A 15,723-nucleotide genomic window follows, 5' to 3' on the forward strand; every position below is an offset into this window, starting at 1 on the left:
GACTGATGAGTAAATCATAACACTGACCATCATGAAGTTTGGATAAGAAATTCATAGTGGATTTTAGTTTGTAATAGATAATCCAAAGTTTTTCTGAAATGTTTTGAAGATGTTTTTCTTTTTTTAAATTTCAGATTTTATTTTTACTTACAAGGGGTACATGTGAAGACTGTTACGTGGGTTTATTGGACCCAGGCAGTGAGCATAGTACCCAGTAGGTAGTTTTTCAACCCATCTCCCCTCACCCCCGTTAATCCACAGTGTCTGTTCTTCCCATGTTTATGTCCATGTGTGCTCAGTGTTTAGTTCCCACTTATAAGTGAGAACATACAGTGTTGAGTTTTCTGTTCCTTCATTAATTCACTTAGGACTATGGCCTCCAGCTCCATCCATGTTGCTGCAAAGGATGTGATTGTATTCTCTTTTATGGCTGCGTAGTATTCCATGGTGTATATGTACCACATTTTGTTTATCCAGCACACCATTGATGAGCAACTAGGTTGATTCTGTGTCTTTGCTATTGCGAATAGTGTGGCAATGAACATACAAATGCATGTGTCTTTTTGGCATATTCCTTTGGAAATGTATACAGCATCACTCCTATTCAACATAGCACTGGAAGTCCTAGTCAGAGCAATCAGACCAGAGAAAGAAATAAAAGGCATCCTTATGAAAAGAAGAAGTTAAAGTATCTTCACTGATGATTCTATACTTAGAAAAACCCAAAGACTCCATCAAAAGACTACTAGAACTGATAAACGAGTTCAGCAAGGTTTAAGGATACAAAATGAATATACAAAAAAAATCAGTCAGTAGCCTGCCTTTCCTCCCTCCCTCCCTCCCTCTCTCTCTTTCGTTCTCTTTCTTTCTTTCTCTTTCTTTCTCTCTCTCTCTGTCTCTTTCTCTCTCTCTCTGCCTCTCTCTCTCTCTTTCTCTGTCTCTCTGTTTCTCTCTCTCTCTCCCTCTCTCCCTCCCTCCCTTCCTCCCTCCCTCCCTTCCTTTCTCCCTTCCCTCCCCTCCCCTCCCTCTCCTCCCTCCCTTCCTTACTTCCTTTTCAAGATGGAGTCTCTCTCAGTCACCCAGGCTGGAGTGCAGTGGCACAATTTCTGCTCACTGCAACCTCCACCTCCCGGGTTCAAGCAGTTCTCCTGACTCAGCCTCCTCAGTAGCTGGGATTACAGGCATGTGCCATCATGCCCAGCTAATTTTTGTATTTTTGTAGAGACGGGGTTTTGCAATGTTGTCCAGGCTGGTCTTGAACTCCCGAACTCAGGTGATCTGCCCACCTTGGCTTCCCAAAGTGCTGGGATTACAGGCATGAGCCATTGTGCCCAGCCAGTCAGTAGCATTTCTATACACCAATAACAGCCAGGCTGAGAGTCAAATCAAGAACACACTCCCATTTACAATAGCCACAAAGAATATGAAATACATAGGAATACAGCTAACCAAGGAGGTAAAAGACCTCTACAAGGAGAACTACAAAACACTGCTGAAAGAAATCAGAGAGAACACAAATGGAAAAGCCATCCTATGCTCATGGCTTGGAAGATTTATGTTCAGTTTATGTGTTCGTGATAATTTCCTAGATGTTTTGATCTGGGCATGCAGTGTGAAATAAGCACATCATGGGGCTATGCATTAATCCTTTGAGTACATTATTGTTTAGTAAGATAGTGTCCTTGTTCTTAGGAAGTACACTCTGAAGTATTTATAAGTGGATAGTGGCATTACGTCTACAACTTTAAATGATCCAAAAAATAATACAGATGCACAAATAAGTAAACAAAAAATTTGAATGCAAATGTATGTATGCATATTATACATAAATATTGAGAGAGAGAGAGGCATTGAGAAGGCAAGATAATTATTTTAAAAATGATGAAATATTAACAATGAGAAATCTAGGTGAAGGGCACATTGGAATTCTTTTTTCTTATGTTCTTTTCTGTAAGGGTGAAATGATTTCAAAATAATTAAAATCTTTGTTCACATTGATGGTAAAATAGAAATTACTATTACCTTTTAAAAAGAATATTTGACAATATGTATGAAAAGACTTAAAATATATATCTTTTGAACTAACAAACCTACTTCTGGGAATCTTATTAAGGAAATAATCATTAGCATGTGCAAAAATGTATGTGTAAGAGTGTTTATTACAGAATTGTGTATATTATAACAAAGAAGCCTTATGGCAGAATCTTTAGAATCTCCTGAATGTATGACAGAAGATTCACTTTCTAATTAGGATGATTTTATGTATAATACAATTTAGTGTTTAAAAGTCAGGTTGTAGCTGGGCACAGTGGTTCACGCCTGTAATCCCAGCACTTTGGGAGGCTGAGGATCACTTGAGGCCAGGAGTTTGAGACCAGCCTGGCCAACATGGCAAAAAGCCATCTCTGCTAAGCATACAAACATGAGTGGGGCATGGTGGCTCGCACCTGTAATCTCAACTACTCAGGATGCTGAGGCACAGAATCACTTGAACCCAGAAGGCAGAGGTTGCAGTGAGCTGAGATTGTGCCACTGCACTCCAGCCTGGGCCACAGAGGAAGACCCTGTATCAAAAAAAAAAAAAAAAAAAAGAAAAGTCATGTTGCAATAATAAATAATTTCAAATAGGTAGGAGGACACTGAATGTTCCCAACACAAAGAAATGATAAGTGTTTGAGATAATGGATATGCTATCTGATCACTATTCATTATGTATGTATTAAAACATTATAATTATGTGTCAATATAAAAATCCTGTTGCAGAAAAAAATATTTGTTGTTCTGGAAAATGTTCACAGTATTATAAATGAGAACAACCTAGTTATAAATCAGTATATATTATATTTTGCTCATGAACATATTTATTGAAATGATACTTTTAGCAGTAATTTTTCCTGAGCATTGAAGAGGTAGTGATTTTATTTTATTTTGGTTAGTTGATACTTTTCAGTTTTTCTTCATGTAACATATAATACTTCTGAATAAAAAAAGTTACACTGGGTGGAAGAACGTTCCCAGCCAAAATATTTAGGTGGCCATATAGTTAAAGGTATATAGTACAGTTGGAAAACATCTTGTCCATAGCGTCCAAAGTCATAAATTACAATACTACCTTTTAAAATTAAACAACAGTAATCACTCTCTCAAAGGTAAATGGTGCCTTTAATAAGAATGGTACTAATGGTATTACTATATAAGTGCACCTGGTTTTAAGTCACTTTCCTCAAAATATGTCCCAGAAATCACCCATATAAAATTTACCTGGGATGATTATTAAAAATAAAGTACTTTGAATGGAAATCGTTGGGGTTAAAGTCAGTGAATATACATTGTATAAAGCTAAGTCATTCTTATTTATATAAAATTTGAGGAATCTGATTTGTCAAGAACTAGAGTTAAAATGAGTAATGTTTAATAATTTGTTGTATAAAAGTATCATACATTCTTTGGCTGGAACATATACATTCTTTTAAAATATGATTCAGTTTAAGAAAAAGTATGGATTTTGAACACATCTTTGTTTAAAACAACGCACAACCATATATTCTCTATTTGGCAACATTTGAGGGGTCCACTTCCTTTTTATCCACTGTAAGATGACTTTATATACAACAAGTTATGTTTTATGTCCCATGAATTATACAGATGCTTTTTTATTCAAATTCATGGTATAGAGTACTCCAGAGACCACATGAGAAGAGCCTATGAACCCATGAGCTGCGTCTGTAATAAAGATGAACTACCTGTTTCTATTGTGGGTGCAGACCCACTTACCTTTGTTGGTGTTCTTTCTGTAGTTTTATCCTGTGTCGAGCCTGTTCCTTCCAGACAGGAAGAAATGTGTGTTCTTTATTAAGTGCCTAGATGAAGGATGATTCACACTAGTCAAACTTATTTAATTTTGAGTATATATGGGATTTTAAAAATTAATTGGTATGTGAAAAGGATCTTTCACATTTTGTGCGTGATACTTAGCAAGTACCTTTAGGAAAGAGTTGCTTTCTTATTTTTAAGTAAAAATATTCTCTAGATTATGGCTCTTTTTCTTTTTAATTTCAGATTTTGTTGATGGACCTATACACCACAAGGCTTTACTTATATCTGTGACTGTCTGTAGTTTGCTCTTGGTCCTTATCATTTTATTTTGTTACTTCCGGTAAGTTTCTAACATGCAGATGCAAAATTTTTAATTTATAGTATCTTCTTTTTACTAATATTCTGCTTTTGCCTGTTAGTGTTTCTCACCACAGCTTTATCTTAATTAGATCTTATATTTAACTGAAAATATCTGTTACTGTTGATAAATATTTGTCCTAATGAAGTTACAAATAGATACCTATCTCATTTCTGCTTCAGACTTCAAAACTACCCAGATAAATATTTCATCCCTAGGGAAACTAGGGTAGTTAGAGAATTCAGAGACTGGTTGTTACTTAGGTTTGATTCCAAGCAGAGAAATGGCCATGTTGAACTTAAGAGTTGCTCAAATTCCTTATTTTCTAAGCTATAACATTTCTGATTATTAAAAGATTTTAAACATAATTTATAGATTAATCATTAAAATAAGGTCCTTTATTATATTAAAGTTAAATTCGGTAATTCCTAATTATTTTTAATGGCCTATGAACTTATTTTCTAGATTGTGAAATATTAAGGACCTTGCTATTTATGTCATTTACCTTTTGATTATTACTCATTTGAGATACTCTGCAAATGGTCAGATTAATTGATTCAAATAAATTCATTTCTAAATGAAAACTTAATTATTGACAAAAAGTTTTTAAAGATTAAATTTATTTTATTTCTTTAGATATGACCTTATATAAGAGAGTTAGCTATAATGATTTTTGTACACCCAAAATTTACATCTTTAATTAATTAGGGACCTTAGAAAAGATTTTAAGGAATAATATTGGAGCTATTTAGAAACACTAATAGAATGTAGTCTGCTTGGATATATGCAATTTGAAATAAATAAAAGAAGAAAAATTGTAGATGCTTGAGATTGAGTAAAAATGCGTAGTTTATTTAGTTTATTTTAAAAAATAGGTTAGCCAAACAGTAATGAGTTTTACTTGGGAAACCATAACTAAGAGTAAAAAATATGAAGCATTTAATGTATTATATTTAGGTGCTAAAATAAAACTGCTGTGATTACCATTTTAGTTGCAATATTTTACTCCATCATTGCATTTCATTATCTGAAATTATCTTCATCTATCCATCTTTAGGTATAAAAGACAAGAAACCAGACCTCGATACAGCATTGGGTTAGAACAGGATGAAACTTACATTCCTCCTGGAGAATCCCTGAGAGACTTAATTGAGCAGTCTCAGAGCTCAGGAAGTGGATCAGGCCTCCCTCTGCTGGTATGAGAAGAACACGTCTTGAATTTAAAGGAAATGTTTTCTGAAAGAACTGTCAATGAATATGGGGTTTCACTTACTGAAATAGGGCACTGGACAAGGAGAAAGCTCTATGCAGTCTGTTGGACATCTGATCTCAGCTGCAGGGCTTCCTGATAACATTTTGACATATTGAGAGTAAGGTGATTGTTTTTTAATGTAGGTGTATGGTTACAATCCAGACCCTCAGACATTCTGATAAAGAGCAGATTAGAAAACATTAAACACGGGACCATCTTCCCTGTGTTTTCCATGAGGATAGCATTACCGCACTTTGGCCTGGCTTTTGAAGGCTAAAGTATTACAACCAACTGGCTTCTCAGTATTTCTACAAAGAAAGAGGGTTGCTTTTCAGCTGTGGTGTTTATGTTTCAGGGTAAAGTTCTGGCTTTTCCATTCAGGAGAAGCTTCATTTTCTGATGGTCAGCACTGCCAACCTTGAAGAGAATATATGAGCAAATACAATTTGAAAATCAATAGTATTACACTTATTTTTTTTCTAAAAGAGATGTACAAATAGTAAAATCCCTTTTGGTATTAATGAATTAGATGCTCTTGGAATTGAAACTGAGTTCTTCCAGTGTTTCTTGCCTTCAAACTCATCTTTCCCATTACTGTGGAGTTCTCTCTCCAAAACCATTGATCTTGCACTGTTATGTCCTGGGTAAAATATCCTAATACCCAGTACTGCTTGCAGGTCTTCTTTCCCAGCTTGGTATGTGTGGCACATAAACTCAACCTGCCTTCCTGACGTCTTCTCCCACCTCTTCCCAGTATGCTGCCTGGGCTCTAGCATCACCTTTGAGTAATTGTTTCTCAAATACAACATATATCCATGTCATTGCAAGTGTAATCTCTTTACTGGACATCACTCCAACTCATGGCTCAAGGCCTACCTCATGTTTTAGCTCTGTGACAACTTCTCAGTTACCCCAGACTAATCCAGTCTATTTATCTTCTGTGATAACATTTTATTTTTAGCACTAATAATGGCTATTTAAAATAATGTTATAATTAGTGGTAATGTTCTTGTGTCTTTTGGTGGAGTCTGTCCTCTTTGGGGTAGAGGTTACATTTTGTTCACTTTCTATCCCCAGTAGAGTGGCTGATTTATTAAAGGCACTGTTCAATAATTTGTTTTTAAAAAGCTTTCAGCTCCTACTTTTAATATCTATAAAAATACTATCTTGTTTCTATAATCTAGATACCAAAAAATAATATTTGGCTCACATCATATAATGATTAAAAGCATATATTCTCAAGCCAAATTGTCTGGGTTCCAATCCTGGCCAGACATTGGCCTTTAAAACTAAATCAAATTCTCATTTAGTCCTTATAGCAACCCTATAAGGTGGTACCAGAAATATCAGTATAACCCTGTACTACACATCAGGGGATACAGGCCCAGATAGGTCAACTAGCTAGTACGTGGAGAAGCCAGGATTCAAACCCAGATGATCTGTGCTCTTAACGTTAGTGAGATGTGAACTAAATGTTGGTTAAATAAAACAAGAAAGTGCATTTGATGGGGGTAGGATGGGAAGGAGGGTTCTATAAAACTCAGTTCAAATAAAGAAAAAGTCTCTATTACAGATTTATTTTCTGGTTTTAAGATTTGGTTATTAAGATGAACAATGCAGAGGTATACAGTTCTCTCTCCATATATTGGTATGTGAGTGAATACCTCATCTTAACATTGATTTGTTATTAATTTTAATAACATAATGGGCAAATTAGTGCCTTATATATAACCACATACTTGGACCTTGTGTTTACCAAATGACTTTATATGTGACCTTTAATTTTGCTTCTTTTCTTTTTCATAAAATGTCAATGTTTTCCTTCTTTAAAAGGAAATAATATCGTAGGGCTGTTGTAAGAATTAAGAATTAAGACTGTGTGTGTGTGTGTGTGTGTATGTGTGTGTTCTGTGTGTGTGTCTTCTCACAGTCCTGGAATAGTGATAATTCTTTATAACTCCTTATACATTCAGTTGTTCTCAGAGTACATAAAATGTAGTGATCTTTTTGAAAGTACAGTTATAGTCATTGTATCTTACAGGCATTTTATTTATACAATCAATCTTAAAAGTTGGTATCTAAGAATGTAATATAGAATTAAAGTTTAGGTATAGAAGGACCAGAAACATTTGCTAAATCAAATAAAAACTAAAATAAATCAGTTAAAAAATTTTGAAGTTATATTTTTAGGTCCTTACATATTATAATAGCTTACTTTCTATCTTTGGGATAAGTTGTTCCTATTCTATCAAGTATTGCCAATTCTGTCAAAACTTATAATTAAATTTTAAAATGTATTATCATTAGAAAAAAAAGCAGATGCAAAACTGCTTATGTTAGGAAATTCTCCATAGACTTACATGAGCAATACTTTGTAAGATCTGTAAATTAAATATTTTTCTTTAATAAATGTGGGAAGTTTCCTCTCAAATGAGTGATTTCCCTGTGTATGAATTTGGCTCCCAACTGGTGCCCATGTTGCTCCTGTTTCCTTGTTTGGGAATGGAGTACAGTGGACTCAACATGATGTCTCATGGCACACAGGGCTCCTAAAGGGAGGACGGCTGCATTACACATAAACTTGCTTGCTTATTTCCATCAAGCTTCAGTGGCTTCATGGTACATCAGCAGTTCTTTTTTCATAAATTACGAAATTTATAATCTTCATTATAAATAATATATAATATATAATGTCCCCCCAAAATGTTCATGCCCTAATCCGCAGGATTTTTTTTTTTTTTAAGACAAGGTCTCACTCTGTCACTTAGGCTGGAGTGTTGTGGTATGATCTTGGCTCATTACAGCCTTGACCTCCCAGGCTCAAGCGATCCTCCCACCTCAGCCTCCCAAGTAGCTTGTCACTTCAGGTATGTGCTACCACACCTGGCTAATTTTCATATTATTTGTAGAGATGAGTTTTTGCCATGTTGCCCAGGCTGGTCTTGAACTCCTGGACTCAAGGGATCCTCCCTCCGCAGCCTCCCAGAGTGCTGGGATTACAGGCATGAGCCACCGTGCCCAGACCTAATCCCTAGAATTTTATGTTCTATGACAAAGATGAGCAAAGGTTGCTGACAATAAGATGAGATCATTCTGGATTATCTGGGGTGGCCCAATGTAATTGCATGGCTCTTAAAAGTACAAAAAGAAAAACTTTAAGTTTTTAATTGATGTAAAGTATATCTCTACAAAGAATACATTCGAGTTTGCTGATTAGGTGTTACAAGAGTTATATGCTAGATTCTTTATGTCCTCTAAATTATATAAATTGTAATAGATGCTTAGCCCTTTCAGTCTTGGAACCATTGATATCAGAGTTCTTCAAATATTTTACTGTAAGTGCAGATGTGATGAAGATCATATATAAAGAGACATTTAAATTTAATGCCACTTAACTCATATTTTCATTCTCTTTGTCTCTACTTCACTCTTTATAATATTGTTCAGAGCTCTCTTAGAGCTTGGTAAATAATATTATCTCCAACTTGTTACTTTCTCTCATTAACTTTTCGGTCTAATATGCTGTTTTGTCTACCTCTTTTGCATTTTTTATTGTGACAATTAACTGTCTCATTACAACAATGTAATTTCCAGTAATCTTTTCTTGCTTATTTTTTATTCCATCTTCATTTCATTTAGAGTTAGTTGGCATTCTATATCTCAGAATTCCAGTATGTAATCTGAAGAGGTTAAATCTATTTGGGTTGTTTCTGTTGACTCATTTATAGTGACTGTTTCTTCTTGTTCTAAAGAATTCATTCTCTATAATCTTCTCTCATTCTCTCCCTTTCTTCTCTCCCTCCATTTTTTTGTTCTCCTTTTTCCTCCCCATTCTTGGATATTTCCTTTATTTCCCTGTGAGCCCAGGAGTGCATTACAGTTTATTTCTTATGTTATACCCATGATCAAGTTGTATGGTGGCAAGAGTTCCTTCAAAGTACTATTATCCCACCATAGTCACGGCATGAAAAGTATTCTGCAAATGGTTTCCTCAAGAGAGCATTTGTAATGAGGAGCCTTGGCATGATACCAACCCATAGCAAATTTAGTACCATTCTGTGCTCTCTGCTTAATGCTGGAGCCCTAGGTTCAGTTCCTCTGGTTTTAAAGGAGTCAGAGTTTAAACTCTGGATTCCAGTTCTGATATTATTCTTTGCCCAGACGGCAACTTGGTTTATCGTTCCCTGCTCTGGTCTCAACTCCTTCCTTCCCTCCCTTCTCCCTCCCTCCCTCCCTTTCTTCTTCCTCCCTGCATATAGATTTCCTTGATTTCTGTATGTGCCTAACAATGCATTACAATTTTGTTTTGTTATATTTATACACGATTAGGTGTATGGTGACGAGTCTCTTCAGAGTATGTAGTAGCCCATTATAACGGGGAAGTGCAAGTATTCTACTCTGCCGATTACTATGAACCCACTCAGGTTTTTTCTCTGAGAAAATAATAATAGTAAAATAAAATATTTCATAATTTGGAAGCAGTATTTTGAACATTCAGAATCCACACTCAATCTCAAATATGTTTAAAAGAGTGTAACATAAATTAATAAATAAATACAAATAAGTTGTCTATATAGAGAAAAATACTCGCTAAATATATTTTACATGCAGTAATCGTTTCTTCTCTGGAGAAAAAAAGATTAAACAAATCTGTAGTGCTGTGAATACACTGTGTGTTTTGGGATTTCACAGGTCCAGAGGACTATAGCTAAGCAGATTCAGATGGTGAAACAGATTGGAAAAGGTCGCTATGGGGAAGTTTGGATGGGAAAGTGGCGTGGCGAAAAGGTAGCTGTGAAAGTGTTCTTCACCACAGAGGAAGCCAGCTGGTTCAGAGAGACAGAAATATATCAGACAGTGTTGATGAGGCATGAAAACATTTTGGGTGAGTAAAAGTCTGCATAGCTATGTTCAGGGTTTCCTAGCTTTCCTCTGTCTTTCTGTTAACATCTGCATGTTAACTCATCTGTCTAGACCTGTTGCGAAATGTATTGAAATTTTATTCTTGGCATGGGCCCAAGAACATCATAAGTTTCTAATGGGAGACCTCACAAGAGGAATGACTAAGGCACTTCTGTGAGTAAGTGGTAGGCTGGAAATGGAATACTCTCAAATATTTTTTCTTCAGAAACAGGAAATGCAAGTGTAATACCAGAATTTCTTAGGGTTTCTTAGGAATTTGAAGGAACATATTTTTGTTTAAATGTTGAGAAAAGTTGTAGGAATCTTAACTGCAGGGTTTATTTATATCAATAGTTTATATTGAGAATTGATTTTGTTTTCGCAAGTTAAAAATGATCTGTCTGGATCGTTCAAGTAGAAAGAGAGTAAGCTAATCAGTGGGGTTATATTCCTTAATTCAAGAATTCAAGACCCTGTTTTGCAATGTCTTATGTGTAACTATAATACCATAAAGTAGTTTATATACCATAGTAGTTTGTAATACCATAAAGTAGTTTAAACATCAACTACTGATTAGGAAGGGACCATATTTTCAGATGTAAACTCTTAATCTTTCTCTACTCCTACAGGTTTTTTTCTTTTTCTTTTCTTTTCTTTTTTTTTTTTTTTTTTGAGGTGAAGTCTCGCTCTGTCACCCAGGCTGGAGTGCAATGGTGTGATCTCCGCTCACTGTAATCTCTGCTTCCCAGGTTAAAGCAGTTCTCCTGCTTAGCCTCTCGAGTAGTTGGGATCACAGGCACATGCCACTATGCCCAGCTAATTTTTGTATTTTTAGTAGAGATGGGGTTTCACCATGTTGGCCAGAGTGGTCTTGAACTCCTGACCTCAAGTGATCCACCTGCCATGGCCTCCCAATGTGCTTGGATTACAGGTGTGAGCCCCTGTGCCCGGCCTTACTCGTACAATTTTGATTGCTTCTTATTGGTATTAGTCATTTAATACCATCATAGGCATAGTCAGGAAATTGAATGAAATGCTAAACAAAAATTACCTATGACAAAGAATGATGTTTGAGAATATGAATTATTCCTGATACTATTTGGAAAACACTAAACCTTTTCATCTTTTTTCCTTTTAGGTTTCATTGCTGCAGATATCAAAGGCACAGGGTCCTGGACCCAGTTGTACCTAATCACAGACTATCATGAAAATGGTTCCCTTTATGATTATCTGAAGTCCACCACCCTAGACACTAAATCAATGCTGAAGTTAGCCTACTCTTCTGTCAGTGGCTTATGTCATTTACACACAGAAATCTTTAGTACTCAAGGCAAACCAGCAATTGCCCATCGAGATCTGAAAAGTAAAAACATTCTGGTGAAGAAAAATGGAACTTGCTGTATTGCTGACCTGGGCCTGGCTGTTAAATTTATTAGGTTAGTATCAAAGTGAACAAATACATGTTTTATGACTCTTTTCTGTTACTTTTTTATTTTGTAGTGCAGTGCTTCTAGGATATTTAGTAGAAGAGGAATATCATTAATTTTTACATTTGACAGGGAGAACCACCAAACATTTTATTAGCAACACAGCATATTTGGGTCTGTTCTATTGTTTCTATGCTCATCAGAGACATTGCTTAGAGACTGTTCACATTAGGTTTGCAGCTGTCATTAAGTTATATAGAAAAGAAGTAGCTAATTCCTGGGAATATGTAGTCAGAATTCTGCATAACATTTGCAAGTAGGAAAAAGTTTTGGGGAATATTTACAGATTATGTATGGATAAAGACAATTTTTATATGGTATAGGAAAGATAACTTGCATAGGTGTTTTGTGAGAAATGTTAGAAACTAATAAACTAAACCCAGCTGTTATTCAGTACTGTTATCCTGTACCTGAAACAGTGAATTTAACATCTGTGCACATAAACCAGAGCATGTTGTAAAACAGTGGTTTTCAGACCCCTAGGGCTGCTTGGGTTACATCAGTAGCTTCTGCACAGTAGGGAGGGGAGATGATAGTTGGGACTCTATTTTGCTTACTCCCACTTTAATCAGAGAGGCTTCTTCTGTCTCACAGATGATTTAATTCGAATAAATGGTTTCTCTGTTTGGAAAACAAAACAAACAAAATGAGCTTGCAAACCACTCATGTAGAGAAATCATCGTATAACTACCTTTTAAAGAACTCAGTTTAGGCTTAGCCATTAATAAATTGTTGGAGCATCTTGTGGATTTTTCTAAGACTCTGTAATACATGGAGAAGAGCACAAAGAAAAAGCCATGGAGATTATTAAAAGTTTGGAAAGTAAAATTCACAAAAAAACACTAATTGATTGGTATTTTCGGCCAGAACTAAAGGCTGAGGTGTGATTTAATAACATACCCCACATATATGAAGGTCTTCACCATGTAAAGGATGGGAAATTGAAGTTCTTGATCTTGAAAAACAAAGCAAGAGGAAATGATTTGGGCTATAGATTTAAGTTAGAAATATGAACCTCCTGCCAATAAAGATTATTAAATCCTTTCTCCCTTCTGATTTTTTTTTCCTCTGACCTACAACCCTTTTCAAGTCTTCCTATAAAAAAAAAATCCCACAATGCTTCTTAAATTACCAGCCTCTCTCTCCTTCTCTCCCCTGTTAAATTTCTCCCAAGAGTTCCAAAAGATCATCTGCTTCCAAAACCCAGCAATTTGTTAATAGTCTTGTAATTTGGCTTCTGTTCATTCTCTTTGGACATTGCTGTATTTAGAGACACCACTGGGCTTGGTCACCAGAGGCCTTCTCTATTGCCATCACCCTATCCACAGTGTCCAAACCTTTCTTTCTCCTGTTTTCTTGGTGTATCTCTCTACTCCAAATTCTCCTTTCTCTCTCTCCACTGCCTCTGCTCTCTTTTTACCTCTTACGTGTTTTCCCACTGCTAGATTTCCTGCTGTATCCGCATTTCCTTCCTAGTTTTGGCTGATCCATTCTTAATATTAGGTATCTGACATCATCTTTCGTTCCCTAACTTTTGGTTTGCTCAAGTGAATGAATTTTCTGTCCACAATATTCCCATTTGTACTGGGCCAGTGTGGGCCTTCTATACCATTTTTCTAGATTCTGGGGTGAAGCATTTTGAGTTACCTTCTCTTTGTCTCTCCTATTTCCAGTCTTTTGTACATGCTGCCACTGGATTTATTTTCTTGAAGCCTAATTTTGGGCATCAAAATAATTTCATAGTTTCCTGTGGCTTCGTATTAAAATGTAGTTAGAGTGCCTTGGTGCAGTGGACTCTTTCTTTTCTGACCCTGGGCTATTCTTCTGCCCTATTTCCACCACACTCCTTACCTTTGGCAAGATTTATTCTGAAGACTTCACACTTCTCATACCATCAAGTGTTTATAACATGCTTTTATCATTACCCGAACACCCATATCCCCTTCTCTGTCTAGATCACAACTACTGATCTTCACAGTTTCTTCCTTTGAGACACCTTCTTTTTTTATTTTTATTTTTTAGACAAAGACTGCCTCTGTCACCCAGACTGGAGTGCAGTGGCACCATCACAACTCACTGCAGCCTTGACCTTCCAGGCCCAAGCAGTCCTCCCACCTCAGCCTCCTGAGTAATTGGAACTTCAGACATGTGCCACCATGCCTGGCTAATTTTTTTTTTTTTAATAGATGGGATCTCACTGTGTTGCCAGGCTGGCCTCAAACTCCTGGACTCTTCCTGCATCAGCCTCCCAAAATGCTGGGATTATAGGCATGAGCCACCATGCCTGGCCCACCTGCTGTTTTTTTTTTTTTTTTCATTATACTTTAAGTTCTAGGGTACATGTGCACAACGTGCAGGTTTGTTACATATGTATACATGTGCCATGTTGGTGTGATGCAACCATTAACTTGTCATTTACATTAGGTATATCTCCTAATGCTATCCCTCCCCCCTCCACCCCACGACAGGCCCGGTGTGTGATGTTCCCCACCCTGTGTCGAAGTGTTCTCATTGTTCAGTTCCCACCTATGAGTGAGAACAAGCGATGTTTGGTTTTCTGTCCTTGTGATAGTTTGCTGAGAATGATGGTTTCCAGTTTCATCCATGTCCCTACAAAGGACATGAACTCATCCTTTTTCATGGCTGCATAGTATTCCATGGTGTATATGTGCCACATTTTCTTAATCCAGTCTGTCATCAATGTACATTTGGGTTGGTTCCAAGTCTTTGCTATTGTGAATAGTGCCACAGTAAACATACGTGTGCATGTGTCTTTATAGCAGCATGATTTATAATCCTTTAGGTATATACTCAGTAATGGGATGGCTGGGTCAAATGGTATTTCTAGTTCTAGATCCTTGAGGAATCGCCACACTGTCTTCCACAATGGTTGAACTAGTTTACAGTCCCACCAACAGTGTAAAAGTGTTCCTATTTCTCCACATCCTCTCCAGCACCTGTTGTTTCCTGACTTTTTAATGATCGCCATTCTAACTGGTGTGAGATGGCATCTCATTGTGGTTTTGATTTGCATTTCTGTGATGGCCAGTGATGATGAGCATTTTTTCATGTGTCTGTTGGCTGCATAAATGTCTTCTTTTGAAAAGTGTCTGTTCATATCCTTCGCCCACTTTTTGATGGGGTTGTTCATTTTTTTCTTGTAAATTTGTTTGAGTTCTTTGTAGATTCTGGATATTAGCCCTTTGTCATGTGGGTAGATTGTAAAAATTTTCTTCCATTCTGTAGGTTGCCTGTTCACTCTGATGGTAGTTTCTTTGCTGTGCAGAAGCTCTTTAGTTTAATTAGATCCCATTTGTCAATTTTGGCTTTTGTTGCCATTGCTTTCGGTGTTTTAGACATAAAGTCCTTGCCCATGCCTGTGTCCTGAATGGTATTGCCTAGGTTTTCTTCTGTGGTTTTTGTGGTTTTAGGTCTCACATTTAAATCTTTAATCCATCTTGAATTAATTTTTGTATAAGGTGTAAGGAAGAGATCCAGTTTCAGCTTTCTACATATGGCTAGCCAGTTTTCCAAGCCCCATTTATTACACAGGAAATCTTTTCCCCATTTCTTGTTTTTGTCAAGTTTGTCAAAGATCAGATAGTTGTAGATGTGTGGTATTATTTCTGAGGGCTCTGTTCTGTTCCATTGGTCTATATCTCTGTTTTGATACCAGTACCATGCTGTTTTGGTTACTGTAGCCTTGTAGTATAGTTTGAAGTCAGGTAGCGTGATGCCTCCAGCTTTGTTCTTTTGGCTTAGGATTGACTTGGCAATGCGGGCTCTTTTTTGGTCCCATATGAACTTTAAAGTAGTTTTTTCCAATTCTGTGAAGAAAGTCATTGGTAGCTTGATGGGGATGGCATTGAATCTATAAATTACCTTGGGCAGTATGGACATTTTCATGA

The 15,723-nt window shown here is 36.4% G+C and overlaps 1 protein-coding gene across 10 annotated transcripts in view; it reads left to right on the top strand.

Annotated features, from left to right (window-relative positions):
• The window catches only part of BMPR1B (bone morphogenetic protein receptor type 1B), a 399,677-nt gene that overhangs the window by 363,123 nt on the left and 20,831 nt on the right, over window positions 1-15,723 (top strand). For all 10 annotated transcript variants that reach the window (XM_063663928.1, XM_063663922.1, XM_063663921.1 and 7 more), the window contains 4 exons: window positions 4,060-4,156; window positions 5,232-5,370; window positions 10,119-10,311; window positions 11,467-11,764. In XM_063663928.1, coding sequence (XP_063519998.1) covers window positions 4,060-4,156; window positions 5,232-5,370; window positions 10,119-10,311; window positions 11,467-11,764 — 727 coding nt within the window. The remainder of the gene's footprint in view (window positions 1-4,059; window positions 4,157-5,231; window positions 5,371-10,118; window positions 10,312-11,466; window positions 11,765-15,723) is intronic.

This window comes from Pongo pygmaeus, chromosome 3 (genome assembly GCF_028885625.2).
Source record: "Pongo pygmaeus isolate AG05252 chromosome 3, NHGRI_mPonPyg2-v2.0_pri, whole genome shotgun sequence".
Lineage (NCBI taxonomy): Eukaryota > Metazoa > Chordata > Mammalia > Primates > Hominidae > Pongo > Pongo pygmaeus.